General features: G+C 36.9%; 2 protein-coding genes across 2 annotated transcripts; both read right to left on the bottom strand.

Annotated features, from left to right (window-relative positions):
• Window positions 1–7,016: 7,016 nt before the first annotated feature.
• LOC306756033 (glutathione S-transferase kappa 1-like) lies at window positions 7,017–11,468 on the bottom strand. Its single transcript, XM_079240653.1, has 7 exons — window positions 11,051–11,468; window positions 10,868–10,949; window positions 10,644–10,772; window positions 8,190–8,335; window positions 7,991–8,107; window positions 7,794–7,887; window positions 7,017–7,557 (listed from the first exon to the last, which is right to left on the bottom strand). Exons 1-7 carry the CDS (start codon window positions 11,117–11,119, stop codon window positions 7,508–7,510), a joined length of 687 nt encoding a protein of 228 aa, XP_079096779.1. The 5' UTR covers window positions 11,120–11,468; the 3' UTR covers window positions 7,017–7,507.
• A 1,571-nt stretch (window positions 11,469–13,039) lies between these two features.
• On the bottom strand, window positions 13,040–21,071 carry rap1gapl (RAP1 GTPase activating protein-like; the record flags this gene model as incomplete). The annotated part of the gene is made up of 19 exons (XM_079240651.1): window positions 20,992–21,071; window positions 20,793–20,825; window positions 20,584–20,674; window positions 20,351–20,386; window positions 20,210–20,257; window positions 19,844–20,041; window positions 19,663–19,760; window positions 18,863–18,941; window positions 18,033–18,086; window positions 17,482–17,565; window positions 17,309–17,409; window positions 16,802–16,931; window positions 16,521–16,685; window positions 14,328–14,399; window positions 13,726–13,812; window positions 13,467–13,622; window positions 13,294–13,377; window positions 13,197–13,216; window positions 13,040–13,121 (listed from the first exon to the last, which is right to left on the bottom strand). The coding sequence occupies exons 1-19, from the start codon at window positions 21,060–21,062 to the stop codon at window positions 13,040–13,042; spliced, it is 1,689 nt and encodes a 562-aa protein (XP_079096777.1). The 5' UTR covers window positions 21,063–21,071.
• Window positions 21,072–22,170: the final 1,099 nt, after the last annotated feature.

Below are 22,170 nucleotides of genomic sequence, written 5' to 3'. Positions count from 1 at the left end.
ATAAAATAAACATAAAGTGCATAAATCAACTGGTAGCCCCTTCCTGGTGTTTTTTTCTTACAGCTGAAAGGTGTAATAGAAGTTGGATGCAAAGAAGAAAGTCTTACCTCAAGTTCTTCCAAGTCCTCTACTTAAAGGAAAATTAAATGAGTATTTGGATCCTTTAATCACAAGCTCATGTTTCCCTGCTTCACACTACTGGGCATTTTCCATACATGCTCTCAGCTAAGCGTTGATCCTGGGTTGAGCTTTTCTGTTCATATCCTCATTGTGTTGTTTCTCTCAGGTGATCCGTCAGGCTCAGGGGATCAATTTGCTGCTCTGTTTGTCTATTTTCCACCCTCTCTGCTTTCTTAACTCCACCCTCTTCACCTGCACCACATCCTTCTTTTCACCTATTTACACGCTCCTCTTACCTCCTGTCTGTCTCACTAGTTAATACCTCAGACATATACCTGGTGTGTGGCATCCAGAGTCCTTCTCAAGGCTTTGCCCTGCCACATTCTGTATGTTGTCTCTCAATGGAAACTTATGTCTGTCAGGAATGGCTTGCCTGACTACTTCTCTCTTTGTCCGGAAAAACTGGTCCTGCTGCCCCTCGTCATTTTACAGTTTCCAGTCTTTTGTTGAGAGTGTTTTGGCCATTCCACCTGGAACTCGTATGACAGGCTCTGCTATCTCTTCACATTAAACACAGATAATTACATTACAAGCTTGAAAATACATGATGCATGAGTCATGAAAAGTTTATCATAAGCATTGTGTAATGTTGACGTCTTCTTTTTAAACTTAACCGCCTAAACCATTACATTATCAAATGAAAATGGTCACAGATTTTCCTTCACACTTTTACCATAATATCTGCCTCCACTGTGACATAAAAAGATTTCCAATAATTAAGAGAATATAGTAATGGGGTTATTCAAGTTGAATATAAGTCAGTAGTCACTGCATGCCATTGAGATGCATGTGACTTTGTCCAAAATGGACAAATTATGGGAAATTTTAGCAGCTGAGTTATTTATTGTTCACTTGCTAAAATACTTGTGACACTGAAATTGGTATGCAACCATTATCATTCATTGGCATATCCTGTTTGGCACTGCATGACGCTGAGCTGAAGCCAGCTCATGATGGGAAAAATTAGATTTACATATTCAACAAATTGTCAATCTATAAACACTAAAAGAACACCCACACCCACATATCCTTAGGCTTTAACATCCACAACAAAAGTAATGCATTGATACAAAAAGAGCAGCGCTCACTCCTCCACTGAGTTGACAAGACTTCTTACCACTCCTTAGAGTTGTGTACAGGATCATTAAAGTAGCTCAAAATAATTCTCCCTCATGTCTGCATAATGCCACAACCGGCTAAACCAAATACATGGAGTGTTGGAAACTGGCCTCAGTAGAAGAAACATGTTCAACTTCATTTTCATATTACTTTATTGATAAAGTTTATATAATATACATATAATACATATATAATGCATGTATACTGTATATATAATATACATATAATGCATATATAATGTATATATAATATACATATACTGCATGTATATAATATACATTATAATCTATATATAACATACTTTTAAATAAAAGTTTTAAATAGAAGTGTTTTTTTAATGGACCTAGAGTCTGAATAAAGATTCATATATATGGAAAGATATCAAACTTGCTGTAGCATAATGTTAAATGTAGTTTGCTGTTGAGCAAATAGTTTGTCATGATCTACTAATCTACAATAAACCTTTTTTAAAACTCTGCAAATAATGTTGTCATTCCTGTTTGTTTTAGGAGTTTGAGAGCAGAGCTGGGAGTCAAATGGAAGAGATCTGGTTAAGTTAGCTCAACATCACCTTTCTTCATAAAATATTTTTGTAACATGTAGGTCTGTATGGTCACATTTCATGATATTTTCCTGCAATAATCCAAAATTTGGTCTGCACAGGTGTGTGGTGGTTAGCACTGTGGTCTCACAGCAATAAAGTCCCTGCTTCAAGCCTCGGCTGGGGCGAGCTTCAAATAGTGGCCTTTCTTTGTAGTATTAGCATGTTCTCCCAATGGAAGTATATGTGTTCTCTCTTGATTCCTTCCAGTGTGCAAAGTCATGTATGTTGGGTCACTCTCAATTCTCCATAGGAGTGACTGGTTTTCTGTGTATTGGCTCTGGGATGGTCAGCAGGGTGTACCCTCCCTCACTGATAGGCCACAACTTTTCTGCAACCCTGATTTGGAAGGCAAGTTTATCTTTATATTTGTATTCAATGTTCTTCACATAAAATATTAAAAGTGTTACAGATGGTGGAAAGAAAACATGAAAAGCAGCAATTAACAGCAAACATCGCAAAAAATTAAGTTAAAGTTAAAATTGAAATTAAACCAAGATATGTTAAAAGTTACTGTGCAGATTTAATGAATATAACATTAATCCAGTCTACTGGAGATGAACACATGAGTTTCTCTGGGTCTTTCTGGGAAATTAAACAATTAATGCTGTTTATGTTTCTGAGTAGGTAAAAATCTGCCTTATTATAGCTTTTATGTGGCTGCTGAGAGTCAGATCATCTGAATCTATAAAAACTCCAAGGTTACAAACTCAGTAGTTTTAAAAGCCAGAGTCTCCAGGTTTTTTTCAATACTGACTTTTTCCTTAACTACCAAACAGAGAAATCTTGGTTTTGCCCTCATTTAGTTGCAGAAGACTCTCTCTCATTCAGGCGTTCATTTGCTCCAACACTGACACAGTAAGTCTTTTAGAGTGCAGTCATCTGGTGGCAAACACATAAAGTTGTGTATAACCTTTATTGTCTATCATCTTTATGTCATTTTTTTACTTTGACCAGAGCTGCTGCTGTGATAAAGTTGGAAGTCTGACTAAAATATATCAATATGTCCACTTTTATTTAATAAGTTATTAAGCTGGTTAACCCTTTCATGCATAGTGGCCCTCTTGTGGACACATTTTAAAAGCTTTTTTCTTGCATATTCATGAATGACGATGGCATTTTTGTAAATAAACCACTTCAGTGGATGTTAGCGAGGTATCAAATATGTTTTCTCTCACTGGAGAATAAATAAATATATGTCATAATAAATATAATGTAATTACACAAGTTTGCCTTTGTGATAAATAGGATTAGAAAATAATAAAGCTATATTTTAAATAAGACTTAAACAATATAATTATGATTATATATTACTTAATAAATATTTTATAGAATACTTTAAAATAAATCATAAGTCATTATAAATATTAAATATCACTAATAAACAAAAAGAAGTATAATTGCATATGTCTGTACAGGTAAAATATTGTATTTAGAAAAATATTGTATTGGTTTTTTTTTTTTTAAATTCATTCATGCATAACAGGGTTAAACACAACTTACTCAATAATCTTGGCTATAAAAGAGAAGTTCGTCAGGCATAGTGTCTTTATGAGTGGCATGATGGGAAAAAATACCTCATGCCAGTGAGCTGTTAACTATAAGCAGGAGATCACTTTCTACTGGAGTAAAAATTGATTTTATAAAGTCAGTATCTTGTCCAGAGTGCATGTTGTTGATTTCGCATGCCAAACTGTTTCTTATAGCATTTTTATATCAACCATATTGATTTAAGACGGAATATTAAAGCTATTTCTAAGTTTTGGACATTGATTAGTTTTCTTGTTTGAGTGTGTGGCATTAATATTTTGTCCAATAGTTTTAACTTATCCACAAAAAAAACATAGGCAAGTTTATTACATTTCTCAGTGAAAACAGTTCAGCGCTGGACTGAACTGTTTGGGAGGATTTGTAAGTTTTTCAATTATTGCAAACAGAGTGCGAGAATTGTTGACATTCTTGCCAGACATCTGAGATTAAACCCCCTCTCTCGCTTTGTACAGCTCATTGTTATCGTTTCTCAGGCTTTGTTTGTGCAGCTTATGGTAAATTTGAAGTATTATTTTCCTGTCAGAGCGCCAACACATCAGCGACAATAAAAGAGACTCTGCTTCCTGAGGGGACTCAGGAGAAATAACCTAGAGAGAAAGCTGCTCATGGCCTTTTACCGGGCAGCCATTGAGAGCATCTTGACCTACAACATCCCTGTATGGTATGCTGGCTGCTCGGCAACTGATAAGAAAGCTCTGCAGAGACCAGAAGCAGCCCTCTACCCTACTTGGAGTGCATTGCCACCTCTCGCCACACCTGCAAAGGCAGGAAAATCATCAAGGACTCCTCATACCCCACCCAACACATATTTCAACTGCTGGCCTCTGGCAGGCGCTACAGGTCTGTCAAGGATTGCACTTCCAGACTCAGAGACAGTTTCTTCCCTCAGGCTATCAGCATATTGAATTTCATACATACTCACATACACACATACTCAAACCTAATACTTATACATCCACCACACACAATATCAGCTCCTGCACATAGCCTACATGATAAGACACCAGCTCTTTTATACAGCTAAAGCATAGGCTTATATATGTTTTTTTGTTTTACCTATACTCAGCACTCTTTTGAATTTTTTTTCTAGATTCATATTTTAATTCGTGTTAATAATTTCCTGCACTTAGTGTTGTCAATCATTATGTTATTGTTGCACTTTTATTTTTGCACGCCAAGTGGAGTTGCACCTTCAGTCTTGTTGCTCTGCTAGAGTGTGTAGTAGAAATTTCATATCATACCTTACTTAATATGGTATTTCATGCTATTCGTTACTCTCATGTTTTACTTTATATGGTGGTACCAAACCTTATACATAATTCTATTGCTCATGTTAGAAGGCCTCTGTCATGGTATACTCCTAAGCATGAGGTCAGGTGGACCTCAGTGCTTTCTAGCAGTTATCTACGAATGATCTGTGTGATCCTCCTCCCAGACGTAAAGCATGTATAGTTGTCTTCAGATTATGAGTAACTAGCCGTAAACTATAGCGAAGAGATTGTTTATGGAGGAGGAGTCTAATCTCTTAATCATCTGAAGAGGGCCATCTGTAAAATGAGAGGTGCCAGGTCAGCCTTGGATGAAATCATCTATCCTGGATCTATTGTCATGGAAACAGATTTATGATGACCATCTGACGTTTCTCTTCCTAAGGTTTGAAAGAGGTTCTAGTCTGCTCTCAGATAAGAACCCCTCCTGATCATACTTCTGAACAGTTTCTCCAAATTGCAATTTGTAATACTTCTGTTTATTCTATTTTTTATTAAACTTTAATCTTTTTCACTTCAATCCAACTTCTTCATCCTTTGACTTTTTCAGTTTTCCACAAAAAATAACAATAAAGCTCTTTCTCCCTCTCCACTTACATTCAGCTTTCTTCCATTCTTTCTTTAGGCCTGTGACCAGATTGGTATTTCGCCAAGGTGTTTTGTGTTTATTTAAGGTGCTCTTGATTCTTGTGGTGCAACAGCATCCATTACATTACAGATTTTCAGACTGGTACAGGAGTCCTTCAACGGACTGCAGTCGCTGTTGGTAACATAGCTATGGCCTTGATAAACTCTGCACCTGTTTTTGCATTAATGTAAATTTCCCTAACCGAGACAGGGATGTTAGGACATTATGAGTAATCAGAATATCAAACAAGATAGAAAAATGGTCCGACAAGGATGAGTCAGACACTGCAAGAGGAAATATATAAACCTTCAGAATGAACCAAATCTACAATGTGACCTCAAATGTCGGTCGGTTATAACCAATATAGAAGAAAATTTCTTTGCATTACCATCTGCCATACAATCTATGTAAATGTTAAAATCCCCAGTTAATATAAAATAGTTAAAATCAGTAGTGAAAACTGACAATAACTCAGAAATTCAACAAAACTTGCACACTGTCTGGGAATTCTGTAAACGATCCAGCATGTGTTGCTTGCTTGTGTTGTTCTCCCTCTCATATGTAAGTCACTTTGGATAAAAGCATCTGCTAAATCAGTGTTTCTTAATCCTGGTCTTTGGGACCCCCTGCCCTGCATGTCTTAGTTCCTACCAACTCCTGCACACCTGATGCAGATTAATTTACCTGCTTGCCAAGTTCAATGAAAACCTGAAAATGAGCTGTTGATTTAAGTCAGGTGTGTTAAAGTAGGGTTACCTATCACATGCGCACAGTCTAGGTCCCTGAGGACCGGGATTAGGAAACACTGTGCTAAATGACTGTAGAATAGAATAGAATAGAATGATGCAAGCGTGCAGATTAGATTTGGATGGATGCACCCCACCAGGTCTGAAACGTTCCTTATGGTTCCAAAACATACTGAAGTTATCAATGAACCATTTCCTGTTGGCTACACGTGTCTGCGTTCAGCCCCAAAAGTCTACTGAACACTTCCATTCTTTGCCATCTGTAGGAATGGGGCTTGAAATCAGTCATACAGAAAATGAATTGTTCAAAATTCATGATTGCACAATTGATGAGGAAACTGTCAGGATCTGACAGTTTAGTGCTTCCCTGCTGCAACACACCTGACTCAAACCAGTGGCTCATTAACTGGCTGATGCAGAACTGAAAAGTTGTTGGAGAACCTTTTTGTATGAATCAGATGTGATGTACCAGGAAAACACTAAAACCTGCAGGATGGTAGATGTAAGACCAGTTAGTGACCACACCTTTAAACCATCAAACCACTTGTTTACCGCGTCAGGCACACCTCATCCTCTTCGACTGCAGCTCTGGGTAAGTGCATAATTTATATCAGTAATAACTGCTCACCATTGTCAAAAAATATTTTGGGTTATTTTAATCCAAGGTTCTCTGATCATTACAGAACAAGGACTTTGAAGCTCAGACTTTCATAAAGCTCTGCTCTTCATAGAAAACAAACCAATAAATGCCTCAACTTGGTCCCACAGGTTTTCAATAACACACCTGACTCAAATTAAATAGCCAATAAACAGCCCTGCTTTACCGCCTTCCCGCTGATTAAAAACACCTCACTTTCATCTCAATAGCAACAGCTAATCTGAGATTTGTAATGTCAGATGCACTCTCCACAGCAGGTCATGGAAAAAGTCTAAGTTTGTCCCATTATATGTTTAATCAGGATTTCCTTGTACTTCTTAGTTTTCCAGTCAGTATAAAAACAATACGACCATCTTGAAACCATGAATATCATCTGCCTGGACATATATATTTCATTGATGGTTTCACAGATTATTGAGGAATATCATAAGACTGCAAATATTGGATTAACATAATGCACCTTTTAATTTTGTGTACAGAACATATACAGTAGTTTAAAAACCATCACACCCTGTGTGTTACACAGAAAGAAAAAAAACTGATTTTTTCTTTTTTCCTTCCTTGCAAATTGTCATGGCAGTACAGTTGTTACATTATTCGCTCCAGCTATTAGTTCTTGTGAGCGGATTGAAAATGAAAAGCTTGTTTTCAAGAAGGCACAGCTTAGAAAAATATGGATTTTTAAGTGTTACAGAAAATCAATAAGAGCATTCCTGTCTCCGAGCAAATCAACGGAGCATGAAGGCAGCTCTCATCTCACAGCTTGGCAGCTGCATTATCAGGTTTTGGCCCCAGCCACTTCTCCCCTGAAAAGAGAGAATAAAAATCAATCTGAATAATAATCTCCTCTCATGATATGACGTGCAAATCACAGAGAGAAAAACTCTCAGTGCTGTTTATTCTGACAGAAAAAGCTTTAACTGATTAGATGTGTTCAGCAAAGAATCTTTCAATGAAATTAAAACAAAGCTATGAGAGAAAACAGAATAAAAGTAAGTTTTTCTTTGTTAGAAACTAAAATGAGTCAATATTCATTTCTCACCGATGCAGTGAGCCATGACTTCAAACCTGTCAGATCCGAAAAACATGAGTGGCTTTCCGTGAACATGACACACCACCATGGGGAAGCCAAATGCCTGAAACAGCAAGGAAGAGCAGTGAGAGGCAGATTTTGTTAACTTTATTGCAAAATCTTTTTTGCTCTGTCAGTAAATATGCAAGGAGAGCTGGAGAACAAACCCCGTAATCAATTGCATCCTGTGTTGAGTTTTTAAGCTTGTCTTTGATTTCCTTTGAGGTGGACAGCTTCATCGCTTCCTCGATGTCGCTGGCAGAAATTCCTGCTTTCATTGCTGCCTGCAAAATAAATAAAGAAATGTGAGGAGGATAAAAGTTGACTTAAAATCTTTTCAAATTCACCCAAAAAAAGTGCAGCTACCTCAGACAGTGATGCAGGCAGTGTGATGTCTTTGTCTTCACTCCAGATGCGTCTCCACAGCTCACGGGAAACCTTCTCCACCTGCCCGTCTCCACCTTTCTCCCTCTCTTGCACTGCTGTCACAAATCTCATTGCTGTCAGGGAGCCTGGGAAAGGAAGGAAATGATGTCTAATAAGATTTAGTCACATAAAGAAGCCACAGCATTACCAGCTGAGCTTGAGAATATTACAATATTCAGTAATAACATCTTAACAGCCTTGCAGTCACATGTGTAGCTTAAATAATATGTAATATATGAGATGTAATTCAAAGGACGCTTTGAAGTCTTTCAAGATACAAAGCTGCACTAAATTTCATGACTTGACAACAATTTTGTTTATAATAACATGAAGAAACAAAAACACAATGTTGCATCTGATTGAGCATCTGTTTCATTAATTAGCATCAACTGGTGTTAATTTTTGGAATGATTTATATCCATAATATTTATCCATAACATCCATACATATCAATTTCCCCTTTGGGGTTCAATAAAGTTGCTCTTATCTTAAATCCCTCATGAAGAGTTTCTATCATTGCCCCCCAGAGTAAAAATGAGGTGCATTCAGAAAAAAAACACAAAAAAAACACTTGATAAAAACTACAGCTATAAAACATTGACAGCTTTTGGCAAAGTTAGACAATGAAGCACAGTAGAATATGATAAGTGAAGCTGCTGTAACAAGAAATTACAAGTATGGCAACTGAAGCTACTTTCACTGTATCTCCTGAAATATTAAAAGTCAAAATTACACTCATTTCCACTTTTGTGTGAAAAGCTTTGTCTACAAAAAACAAACATGTCAGACATGCAGTTCATTTTATAAATTAAAAAAAAACAAACAGATAAATGAAGTTTGTTATTTAATAATTAAACCAATAAATAACAAAAGACACTCTGGATTGTTTCCCTGAATGATATGTTATTATAATTTCTTATTATTTTGATTCAGTGATGAATAACCATAAATGCAGAAGTTGGAGCAAAGAAAGTTTAAGTTCCAAGAGAAAATCTGACTTTTTCCTCATGTTAACCCTAAACAGTCATCAGAATGAATCAGGAATTTCCAGGTGTCATAAAAAGTTAGGCTTTTATGGACCCATAAAAATTGCAACACTTTCTTCAGTCTTTATCCATCTATTCTCAAATCTTCAGTTCACAAATTTCTATCCTGCTGTGACTACAGCTGCTGCTCACCATAGAAACTTCTAACACCGACCCGTTGATGCCCACTTCTGCCCACTGTAATGTCTTATTCAACCTGCAATACCTCATCCATCCATTAGCTTTGCAAACACTGTAGGATATGGATGCCTGAGTCAGGTCCTCTAACTTCTACTATCATGCAGTTTTTAGATGCAACCTTTTTCCAACACACCTGAATCAAATGAGTGGCTTCTTACCAGACCTTTGCACAGCTGAAGGACATGGAAAAGAGGGAATTCAGTCATTTGATTCAGGTGTGTTGCAAAAGGGACTAATCTAAAAATTAAAAATTTTTTTAAAAAAAAAGTTACAGGATAGTACCTCTCAAGGACTGGAATTGGGCACCACTGAAGGTTGTTAAAGGTTGAAATATATTCAGCTTACTATCAGGAGTGAGGATACAACCTGGGGAGGTCACTATGGCAACTAGCTCATTTTCTCCTAATGGACAGGCTATTTAATCCCAGTGCCAAATTGTCAATATTTACACATATTGACAATTATTATGCAAGCCGATATTTCTTAACACATTTGTGTTTAATCAAATAAACCCAGTACCGAAATAAAGCAATATAGTCAAGAAAAGATGGGACTTGATGCAGCTCAGTCAGTGAGTGGAAGAAAGGGAATATGAGTAGTTATCAACATAATATTTCAAATGTTGTGATGCGGTTGAGAAGTTCAGATACTGTACAAAGTGTGTTCCCGTCCTCCCAAAAGCTTGAGTCAATCAGAAACTGATAATAATAAACACCACTTCAGAATGACTTTATCTTAAATCTGGCATTACTGAGGGCAATGAATAAAGTGTAATATGTAATTATGAAAAAGAAACAGTTTGTTAGCCCAACTATTTATAAGTAAAATGCTTCTATGTATACCACTTGTAACCAAGTGCATCTTCTGCTTCTATATGAGAGTTTGGCATTGAACATTTTGAATTAGTGGTTAGAGGTTGAGGTTGCGGCTTTGATGTGTTCATTATTGCGATTTCTTATTAATTTAAAGTCAATGCTGAACATATCAAACAATAGTTGGTAACTGCAGTTTTTAAAGGCATTATTTGCTAAGTGAGAAATGAAAAGAGGGCTGGTTCCCTATTATTGGATCTTTTAGCCCCCAGGATCTGGCCTGCGGTATAGGATTGCTTGTAATTTAGTCATCAATATGTCCTCCTTTTCTTAGCTCACCTAGTATGTGCATTTACCTTTTTCAAACATTGCTTCAAATGGATCAGCTGGTGGCTTCAAGGGGACATCAAAATAGTCTCCCAAACGATGGAGGTCATTGGTCATGTACATAAATTTGTTGGGAACCAAACCAGGAGGCTTGTTACCTGTCATGAAAGATAAATATGAGAGCGTGAAGTGTTATTTCCCATGCATGGAGGAAACCCTGCGAAGGGTTGGCATGTTTCTGGCGTGGACTGACCCGCTGCTTGCATGACGCCACCCAGAAATGCAGGTCGCAGTTTGAGGTCTATGTTCCACACGTTTCTGTAGCGACACATGATCTGTAAACACAAGTCATAGTTGGGAAGCTGCTCAACCAAGTGCATCTTCTGCTGCTGAGACTGTCAGGGACAAAAAAAAACAAACAAAAAAAAACACAGACCTCAAAGGCGAGCCAGGAGTATGGTGACACCACGTCGTAGAACAACTCGACCATTTTCCTGGACGTCATCTTGTGTCCGCTGCACGTTCAGGTTCACTTAAAACGACTGAAGTGCAATTCAGAGCAAGTGTAGTCTTTTTCCTCAAGAGACCCCTGTGGACTTGTTAGTGGGTCAAAGTTGAACTTTTCTGACGCAGAGCGACCTTACGCTTTGTTCGCAGACAAATGCGTAAAATACGATTTTTTAATTTTTTTTTTTTAAAGTGACGTACGACCCATTTAGCTAGAGCTTTTGTCACAGTTGTGTTAACCAGTTGAGTTAATTGGTAGGTCCAATTAACACCAGGTACAAGCAACAAATATCAAGTCAATGTGCAGCTGCATGTACGCTTTTCCATCGAAAACCTGCAGCCACCTTTCTAACTCCTTCTTCTTCTGTTATTTTTGGCGGCTGACACTATAGCGTGTAGTGCATTACTGCCACCTACTGGATTTTAGTGGGCATAACTATAATTTCACTCATGAAGATGATTTCAGAAGTAGCCTACATAAGGCTTTCAGAAGCAGCCTACATAATGTTGACGAGTGGAAAGGAAATTGTGTTGTTGTATTTTATTTATTTTTATAGTCCCTATGTGAAAAACCTAAAATACCTCAAAATTTTAGAAGACATGGGATCCATAAAAAGAGAAACTATATAAAATGCATATGTGCCAGCAAGAAAAATCACATTTTAGAAAATGTAAAACCAACACTATGAAATAAACACACTTTTTTTTAGTTAAACAGCCTGCAAAAAGTTTTAAACTATGCAGGAGAGAAAAAAAAAACCTTCAACATTGTTCTGTTTTTATTATATGCTACTTTTCCGTGTGGTAGGTTTGCTGTTCTCAAACCAAAGGTATCAGATGGTTACTATTAGTAAATTAAATCAGATATAGGCAATTAACAAACAAAAATAATAAGGGGGACTCACTTTTAACATTTTCAGCGCATATTTATTTCTGCCAAATCAAATTACTCTTAAAGGAACATAATGGCAACAATGCCTACAGGTTTTTGATTTATGTATCTTTATGTATGTTGCCATAATTTGAGGAATGCTTAAACTATCTATTGTCCTAATAGCGTGTTCAAATTAAGGGTCACATGAAGCTGGAGCCAATCCCAACAATCAGTGGGTAAGAGGCAAGGTACACCATGGACAGGTCACCAGTCTATCATAGGGCCACACAGAGAGACAACCATCCACACTCACTCCGAGGGACAAATTTATAGTAACCAATCAACCTAACATGCATGTCTATAGATGATGGGATGAAGCCGGAGTACCCAGCAAGAACCCACACATACACAGGCAGAACATGCAAATACACAGGCCACAGTGCTAACAACTACGCCACCGTGCAGCCAAATCCTTAACATGCAACGACATTTCATATTTCTATTTCATATTCATTTGTTCAAATACAAACAGATTTGTAGTTACTTTTTTTCATTTGTTTATAATATAAATGTTCTTATTTTGCAACTGAGTGTCAAATGTGGGTGTTTTTAAAATAGGTTTTAAAATAGGTTTTATATTGTAGGCATCTCAAATGCAAGAACTGATTTCCCAGGTTACTGATCTGTGTTAATTTTTAATCATCTCTAAAACATTCAAAATTCTTCTTTTTTTACATAATAAACTCATTTGAATTTAATTAGCTGACCCCAATGAACTCAATCTAATCTCCCACTGCAGAAAAACTAAGTAAAACTCTTGAAATATTCTAACATTTTCCGTCAGTTTTTATGTCAAAGTTGTCATTCAAACACAATTTTACGAATCTTACAGTTTCTCTATAATAAATTTTTGAAATAGTTATATTCTGAAAAAATTAAACTCTATTTACATATAAGTTATCCACCAGGATAATACAGATAGAAATGTAGAGTGGTAATGTCTATTATTGTTTGTATGTCTAAAATCTAAGTTTCCATTTTCCTCTAAGTCTCTTCTTGAGGACTTGCTTGATCCTTAAGTTCTGACGCCCCCAAACTGTCGGACAGAAATCCTGACAATTTGTCACTGAAAAATAAGAAGAAAAGAAATCAGTTTTTATCTGTTTTTATTATAATTTTTAGCTGTTTTTATGAGACTCACCTGTCTCCATCTTTCTCTATCTGTAAAGGAAGAAAAAAAAAACTCACTTCAGTGAACAATAATCCAGTTAAGAGTTTTATGTCCTGCATATTTTTACCTTGGGCTTCTGTGATGTACTGCCAGCGTTCTTCCTGGGTACCCCCAGTGTCTCAAATGAATGGCTTCTCACTCGGATGGCTCTCTGTTGTCAGAGATTCAGTAGAAAAATTACAAGGTGGAAATACTCCAGTCAAACATAAGATGGATTGCATGAGCTCAGGCAAAATTCACCTTAAAATTTTCAATAAAACCCCCGCTTCCCTCAGATGCTCCCCGCCCACCCTCTGATGTGGGCACAGCAGCCAGTGATGGATCTCCCATCATGCACTGGGAACGGGTAAAGAGTTCAGTCTGCAAACTCTCCAGGAGAGATGAGCGAGTGCGCAGCTTCACAAGGAAAAAGTGGAAGCAAAATAAAAATTCAGAGGGGAATAAATTAAAGATTTGGGTCTTCTATAATATAATGTGATTAAAGCGTTCCTTCCTCTACCTCCAGTCTGCTGAACTGCTCGGCCTTATAGCAGGAAATTTCTGCATTGATGAGCTTAGTCAGAAGGAATTCTCTCAGCTGTAAACGCTAAAAAAAGAGCAAAACATTTTATTTGTGGGGATTCAAATGCATGTAGAGCAAGAAAAAGGATTTACTGTGTCATTTATCAGAGCAGGTTGTTTTAACCGTAGAGGCAGCCACAAGAGCAAGGACAGGGCCATGTGACAAGAATACACTGTCAGCCATATTATACAGAAAGCTTTCTCACAGCGGTTTTACTGGTCTTTATTAGAAAAACTCAGGTGTAACAAGAAACATGAGATCTGTTGAAATATGCCATTAAGTCATGGCAGAGTGCAGCAAAGTGCAACTCACGCATATCTAACTGCTCCATTTCTCCCAGGGCTTTTTCTGGTATGCATCACAATGGATAATTCTTATGAACGAGGCTAAAAAAATGAAGTCTCAGTGTGCAAAATGCTGGCAAAGAAGCTGTTAAATTTTCTATACTGACTAAAAGACAGAGAAAAGATTGTAAAGATGACTGCAGCTGTTAAAGATATATACGTAATAAAAATGAGTGAAAACCCATTGTTTCTAACATCTGTGAAGATGGGAGGATCTGGGAGGACTGGACCAAAGGGAGGAACATCCTCTCTGGCTGTGACAGACACCTGTGAAGTGGAGAGAAAAAATAAACAGAAAATATTAGAGCTTGGCTGATGTAGTTGCTGATATGATGTTTTCATGCAGATGTTTGCATTATGAGGAACACAAAATTGCAGCACATAATTCCCAAGGTGTGTTTGAGGTCATTCAGAAACAAAGCCGCCATTGTATTTTCCGTCCACCAGAGTGCACTGACAGGTTCATACATCAGCTGCAGGGCTTTTGAATTTGAGATCAAAACATAACAATGCGAAAAGAACAGAGCGAATGTTTGGCTTTTATTCAGCCGGAACGTATTGTTAAATATGACACAGTAGCATTTTACAAAAATACAACCTCAGTGTTTTGTGTATTTGCCAGTAAAAGCCATTGTTGGTATTTACAGATTTATGTCTAAATGAAGCCCCAAGAGCTGGACAGAAGCACTGAGTTTATGTCAAACCGAGAATCTCTGCTCAGATTTGTTTCAAACTGTATTTCTCTTTTTTGTTCTGTTTGGTTGGACTGGTGAGTCCTACAAAGAGGTTTGGTGAATATATTAAAAGATAGCTGTTCAGGTTAAGTAAAATATCCTGTTCTGCTTTGAAAACAGACTTACATAATGTCTACATATATGATGGTTACTTTATAAAAAGGTTACTAATCCAGCTTCTCATTAAAATACACATAATGCCCATAGTGCCCATCGAAGAAAACCTGAAACAGGATGCTTTGACAGCTGTGCTGGGTTTCATTCACAAAGAATTATTCATGCCCATCAGAAAAGAGGTAATGATTTATGTTTTATGTCTGTTTAGAGATTTTCTGAAAGACGGGACCAAATTGTATGTTATGTCTTATAATGAGGCATCATAATGTTGTTTTTTCTGTAAAACCTGAGCTCTGTAACTCTAAAACAACTGGATTTCAAGTGGACTTTTCTTTATTACCTGCAGCACATTTTCTATCATTTGCAGGTGGACCGTGTATAGTGATAACACAGAGCCAGTTTAACATAAGAACAGTCCTTACTCTACTTTCTCTGGAGCCACATACAACATAAGCCATGACAAGCATTGTGGGGAATCAAGCGGTGGGAGCAGTAGTCTTACTTCAGACAGCTACAGACAAGATTTATTTGACATCTCAACCAGAAAATAGATTTCTGACTTGCAGATGTTGAGGGACTTTTCTAAGGTCAGCCATTGATATTTTTGCAGCCAAACAGAATTTAACTTAAATTATTTTCTATATAAACTAAAGTTCTCATGAACTGAATGTTTAGGTGTCATATGTCTCCTAGTTTACATAAGTTATTCATTAGTTTCAGTCTTTGAGTAAGACAATATTATTTTGTTAGTGTTTTTAATGATTTAGTCAGCCTTTTCTGGAAAAACTGTAATTCAATACTGATTGCATTTTCACTTTAGGCATATGGTAATTTTTTCTGCAGTGAAATGTCAAAATTTTGAGCTGGGATGAACAATCAGAGCAGATCAGGTTTTTCTGGAGGGTGCTTGTAGCTCCTAGCTTCTGATGAACAGGATGCAAATTAATATGAGAAAAACAAATAACACTCAGATAGCCAATCAATAAAGAAAGAAAAATCATTATTGAAAATATCAACCTGAACTAAAATAATTGATGAAAATTAGTGAAAAAGACAGCTGATATAACAAAGTCTTACATCATTACCATTAATATGAACATTTATGTGACACATTACATGATGCTATTTTTATTGTTATTGTATTATGGTATTAGATGACGTGCTAAATTAAAATGAGAGCAGATGACACACAATAAGTCTGAATGTCATGCTATTTGCACATACAGCCAGTGACATCATGATTTGTAGCACATGTGTGTGTTCATCACCACTTCTCCTTTGCCTAAAATTGACTTAATTTGCCTCCTCTCTTCTCATATTTCAGTAAACGTTGGATATTCAAAGAAGATTGTCTATTTACAGCCTGTATGCACCAAAAAAGAGAACTGAATTCAGTGTCAGGTTTTCTTTGTTCAGCAGTTGAAACACTTAATCATTTAATCTACATTTGGATGGGAATTGTTTGCATTAACAGCCCCACAAATCTAGTGATTATAATTATTAATGGGGTTGAAGAACTGGGACAGCTTTCTCTCACCTGGTAGGCAGCTCCACCTGCCTCTTCTTCCTCTCTCTGAACCCTCCTCACCACCAGAAAACAGTGCAGGAAGTGTGACTTTATAATATCACATAGAAAAGGGGTTTGGCCCTCCTGGTAAACCAGAGCTACAATGTCATTACCAATATGTCTTTTTCTTTGTAACTGGTGAGAGAAAGAGAGAGATATTCTCATGAGCCATCTAAAGCCGCAATTCAACCACACTGTCATGTAAAGTTTCATCAGAGTGAGTCAGGCTGACAGTAATACAGTTAACTAACCTGCTGCGGATCGCTTTCTGTGTAAGGCAGTTTAGTTGCGACATGGAACATTATTTGTCTTCCATGAAAGGAAGTAAAGATGGCTTCACTTCCTGTCTGACCATGACACACATCCAGTCCCCCTCTGAAGCTAAGAAAAGTAAAAACAAAAAACAAAGCAATAGTATGTACAAAAATATCCATGGAGTCACTTTTCTTGTTATGAATTAAATATCTATGATTCTCTGTAACTGGTTCATGATGGGCACCAGTGCTACAAAGTGGCAATAATTCCACAAGCTATATTTTTTGCTGAGGAGAACAACTTTACACAAACAACTTTTCAACTTTACACACACACACTGGATCGAACATACCCAGCATTACTGAGATCAACTAAAAGTGAGAAATTTAATTAAGTCAATAAATAAAAAAAAAAAACTGTTTACACCACTAAACACATGTATTTACTGAAGTTTTTGGGCTTGCTGTGTTATTTTGTTGACAGAATTTTGTAAGCATCGTTACCCTGTGAACCCTTGCAGCTGAATCGTGTCTCCCAAAATCGACAGGAACTCTTTAAACTCTTCACTTTCCATGTTATTGCTCAGTATTTCCTCTTCAGTGAACTACAGAGAGACAGATGATGCCTCAGAGGGAGGGAGTCAGACATTTAAGCTGTTAAAAACATGTAGTCTCACCTGGCCAGCCTTCTGGTACAATACACCAAACTTGAAATTAGGAGAAACTCTGTGTTCATCAAATGTTGTTATATGTTCTGGAGCCTGAGGGACGAAGGAGAGTTCAAAGTGAAAAAAGTCTTTTTTCACAAACAAGTATGTTGTTATGCAAAACCAGGAAATATCCAAAATGAAAAACTTCTGAATTTTGTTTTCATGCATAAATTTCAGGGCGTGTTGAGCATGTTGGTTTGTTTTATTTTATTTAATTATTACTTTTGCCAAAGAGATTATGTTTTATCCGGCATTAACCGTTTTTGTCTGTTTGTGTTTGAGATAACTCAAAAAAGACAGGTTTTCATGAACTTTTCAGGAACTGTTGGAAATGTGAAAATGAAGAACTGATTTAATTTTGGTGGTGATCCATATTACTGTTTGGATCCAGAAACTTTTTAAAGGTCTTGGTGGAGGTTTGTGCTCTCCGAGTGCTTTACTAGTTATTATTATTGTTATTTGCTGTTCCTGTGAATCAACTGTGTGACAAAATACAAGCCAGTACTTGAGGATATTACCTTCAGGTAGCTGACCACATCAAACTTTGAGATCGTCACTTTGTCACAAAGCATCTGGAAAAAATGAATGACATCATGAATAGATCTCACTTACTTTTCCAATACAAGATTTACATGCATTTAAGGATGGTTTATATATATATATATATATATATATATATATATATATATATATATATATATATATATATATATATATATATATATATATTTTTTATTTTTTTTTTTTTTTTTTTTTTCTTTGAACGGTTTGAAATTTCAATCCCACTGCCTTGTCAGGGGAGGAAATTCACTTTATAATGTTCACTTCTAAAGCTTTGATTAACATTTTGCATTGCAGCAGTATATAATATGCTTTTTTTTGGTCCACATTCAAATCGGTTGAAACCAATTCAACTTCTTTTGTACAACTCCAGTTGTACAGTCATGCAAAGGCACTTTTACATATTTGCAAATACATAAATAAAATGACTACAATGATAAAGCATCTTAAGCTTGTAACACTATCTGAAGATATAGCTTTTGTGAGATCAGTAAACTTAAACTCTGGTCCAATAAGGCCACTGTCCTGTGAATTTTAGATGTTTCCTTGCTGCAACACACCTGTTTTAAATTATCTATGACAGCTTGTTTTTAAGGTCTGCACCAGCCATGAATTGATGCAGGGATGTTGAAGCTGGAAAATATCTAAAAACCCGCAGGACAGTGACTTTTAAAGACAAAAGTTTGATATCCCTGACTTAGTTGTAACCGAGTGTACATAAACTGAAATAAAGTTGCCATCATTTAGAAATAAATGTCTCTGTTTGAATAGATTGGTTGCATGATACCTTTGCTAATTCTACAGCAGAGGGGATGTTTGAAAAAAGTGACACAGAGAAAACTCCATGCAGAGAGCACTCCTTCATCCTGTGGAATGAAAAAATACAAAAGTAGTTATATGGTCAAATTTTTCCCTGATATTGTTTATATTTAATAGTTTATACTGAGATATGTCAAGAAAATGTCAAAAGAATATCAAGATCCCTTTAAGATTATCCACTGGTATGTTAAAGATTTTCATTTAAAAGCTGTAATGATAAACAAGTCATTGTCGATAAAACCCGCTGGAGGATTCAGTTTCCCTAAGAATGCTTTTTGCAAAAGTGCATTTTATGCCACATCTGACTCTTTCATGTAATGTTGTTCACTTGCTTTAAATATAGTCGTAACGTATAAGAAAACTTTCCATTTTCCACAGATAAACAAGACAACTGCATACACATCCAACACTAGCAAAACCCTAGAGCGGTGCTTTAAGGAAAAACCCCTTAATCTTTCACATTGTTTAGGCTACATCAGCTTAGGATACACACACACACACACACATATATGTATACATATATATATATATATATATATATATATATATATATATATATATATATATATATATATATATATATATATAGAGAGAGAGAGAGAGAGAGAGAGAGAGAGAGAGAGAGAGAGAGAGAGAGAGAGAGAGAGAGAGAGAGAGAGAGAGAGAGAGAGAGAGAGAGAGAGAGAGAGAGAGAGAGAGAGAGAGAGAGAGATTATATAATGTATGTATGTGTACATTTCATAGAATAGAATAATAAGTTAACTCCACCTGAGTATGACCCGCATCTTATTCTCTTCTTCCTCCAAACACACAGAGAGAACCAGTGGTCCTAATGATGGATCCATTGCAGTGAATGAGTGGTGATACTAGAAAGAAAAAGATAAAACAGGAATATCATCCCATGAAGGCTGACACGCATTCCTTCAGTGTTCAGATTAGGCTTACTTACTCGTGATCGGAAAAACTCGCTGTAGATTTTGGCTTCGCCATCTCTCTCCATAATATCATAGCTCTCTGGATCAAGGCCATGGTGGGAAGAGGTGGGGCTCACATCTACAAGCCTTTCCAAAGGGGGGTCAATCCAGTACCCCCCCAATTTTGAGGGCAGGATGAGAGGCAGATCTGAACTTACAGTCAAAAGTGGAGACTATAAAACACACACAATGCAACATCTGATAAGATGGATGATGAATGTTTTGGGAAACACATGATGATAGTTATGAAAAGGTCAGTATCAACACACAGGCTCATATGTAGGACCTGTATGAGGAGTCAGATTATGTTTTTATGATTTTCTTTTATATTGAAGACTAACCTTCAGAGGCAGTGGGAATTCACACCGCTGCTCATCGATCCTGCTGCCCTGATGGACAAGAGCATTGGCGATAACAAAGCTCTACTGCTCAGACATCAACGGATACACACACTTCCCAAGATCGATCTCACTGAAACTCACCTGCAGCTTCTCAATGATTTCAAACAGCTCTGTGTCCTGACGTAGAAAAGACGGGCAGCAGGCGTCAGACAGGCATGCGATTAAAGAGAAAGGGAAGAACAAACACAGAGAGGAAGAGGAACATGACAAATGCTTCAAAAGAAAACACAAATTCTCATAAATGCATGCAAGCTAAATGTTACATTTATTTTGAATTAAAGGCACAGGGTACATGCTGGATTTTATGGCATTACTCTTTGGTTGCTGCTGGAAGAAAGGAAAGGCTTGCTGTCACTGGTTGGAGAATCCAGGATATCCAGTATTTTGTCTTCTGCAGCTTCAGGTCTGCAGCACGAGGTTGATTTACATAAAACAAAATGGCACAATTAGACACCCTTTCTGTTAGTTTGTTTGTTCTCAATGCTGACTCAAATCTGCAATAAAAAGAAAAATAAAGCTTCACCTCATGTCATCCCCACATGTGAATCTGTCCACACTGTAAACAAGGAAGTGAGAACTACTCAGGGAACTACTGTTCTTAAAAGGGCAGGATTACCTTAATCTAAAAGCACTTTTGTATTTATTCATAAGTTACAGCTACTCTGTTAAGTTTTGGTGAGAATGTCAAGTTCTAATTTGATACTAACAGTGGCTTTACTTACCCGCCATATGCCCCAAAAGTGAAACTTCTTTTTCTAGAGAAGGATATGTCATTCCTCTTTTCTCTCTCCATGGCTTTGGTGTCACTGCGAATGCTTCCACATGCCAGTTTGGTATCGGAGTCAATCAGGGCTGGTTAAGGTTGAATTAATTCACTCTATCATTCTGTCACTCCTCCTCCTCTCTGCCCCCTGCCACTCACTCATTTAAACCTTCCTTCCCTTCCCTGTGTCCTGTTGTCAACCAGACAGGCAGCATTAACCCGCTCATGGTCAGGTGCAGCCCACATAAACTACTAAATGAACACGGGTAGGCTCCCTCATGCTGCCATCGATCCCAAATAAACATTATTGTGGCTTTTATTACAGACGGGCCCAGCTTAAAGATAGACTTGTAAATAAATAAAGAAATCAGTGAGACATTTTCTCCCGGACCTGTTACCCTTTGAGTCAGTGACTATCATCAATTATTGACAGCACACACAGTGAGGGTGAGGAGGTAGTCAGCAGGGGGGAGTGGAGAGAGCAGGAGAAGGGGAGAAAATGAAGTAAGAAAGGGAAAAGCTGAAGGTAAAGAGGCACAGATATGGAAGGTGTGTGTCTTACTAGTGTCAACTTATGCAAATGAATAAAAAGCAATTACTTGTTTATACCTGTCAAATTAAATATGTTGGAAAAAGTTCACATGCTGCCTATATTCTATGATACATTAACTGAAAGTAGGATTTCACCAATTTTACTTTATACTATTGGCTCTTTTATCTGTAACAATGTAATAAAGTAGACAAGTCTGACAAAATGTTGACTTTAAAGTCTGATAATTCTTCCCATTTCACTAACTGTGAAGTGAATACCTTAATTGGACCTTTTGGGTGATTTAGAGTCATGAATGCCTGAAATCATTTATGTAAATGATATTTTATTTTGAATCCACACCTTTTCAGTAATAGTCCATCCTCTTTTCATTCAGTGGCTCTCTATTAGACACATGCTTGTGTCTGTCTTAAAAGGTCCCCTTATCAATTGGCCACTTGTTTACGATTCAAATTCAAAATGCCCTTATCCTCATTTTTTTCTCAGTGTGTACAGTGTGTACTGAGGCATGTGTTTAAATAAAGTATGTTGATTGGCGACAAGGAACGTCACTCAATTTTTATTTAGCTCTCATTGGACAAAATTCAT

This window comes from Telmatherina bonti (genome assembly GCF_933228915.1).
Source record: "Telmatherina bonti genome assembly, chromosome: 5".
Taxonomy (NCBI): Eukaryota; Metazoa; Chordata; class Actinopteri; order Atheriniformes; family Telmatherinidae; genus Telmatherina; species Telmatherina bonti.
The sequence above is the reverse complement of the archived record's forward strand: the minus strand, read 5'-3'. Positions and strand labels throughout refer to the sequence as shown.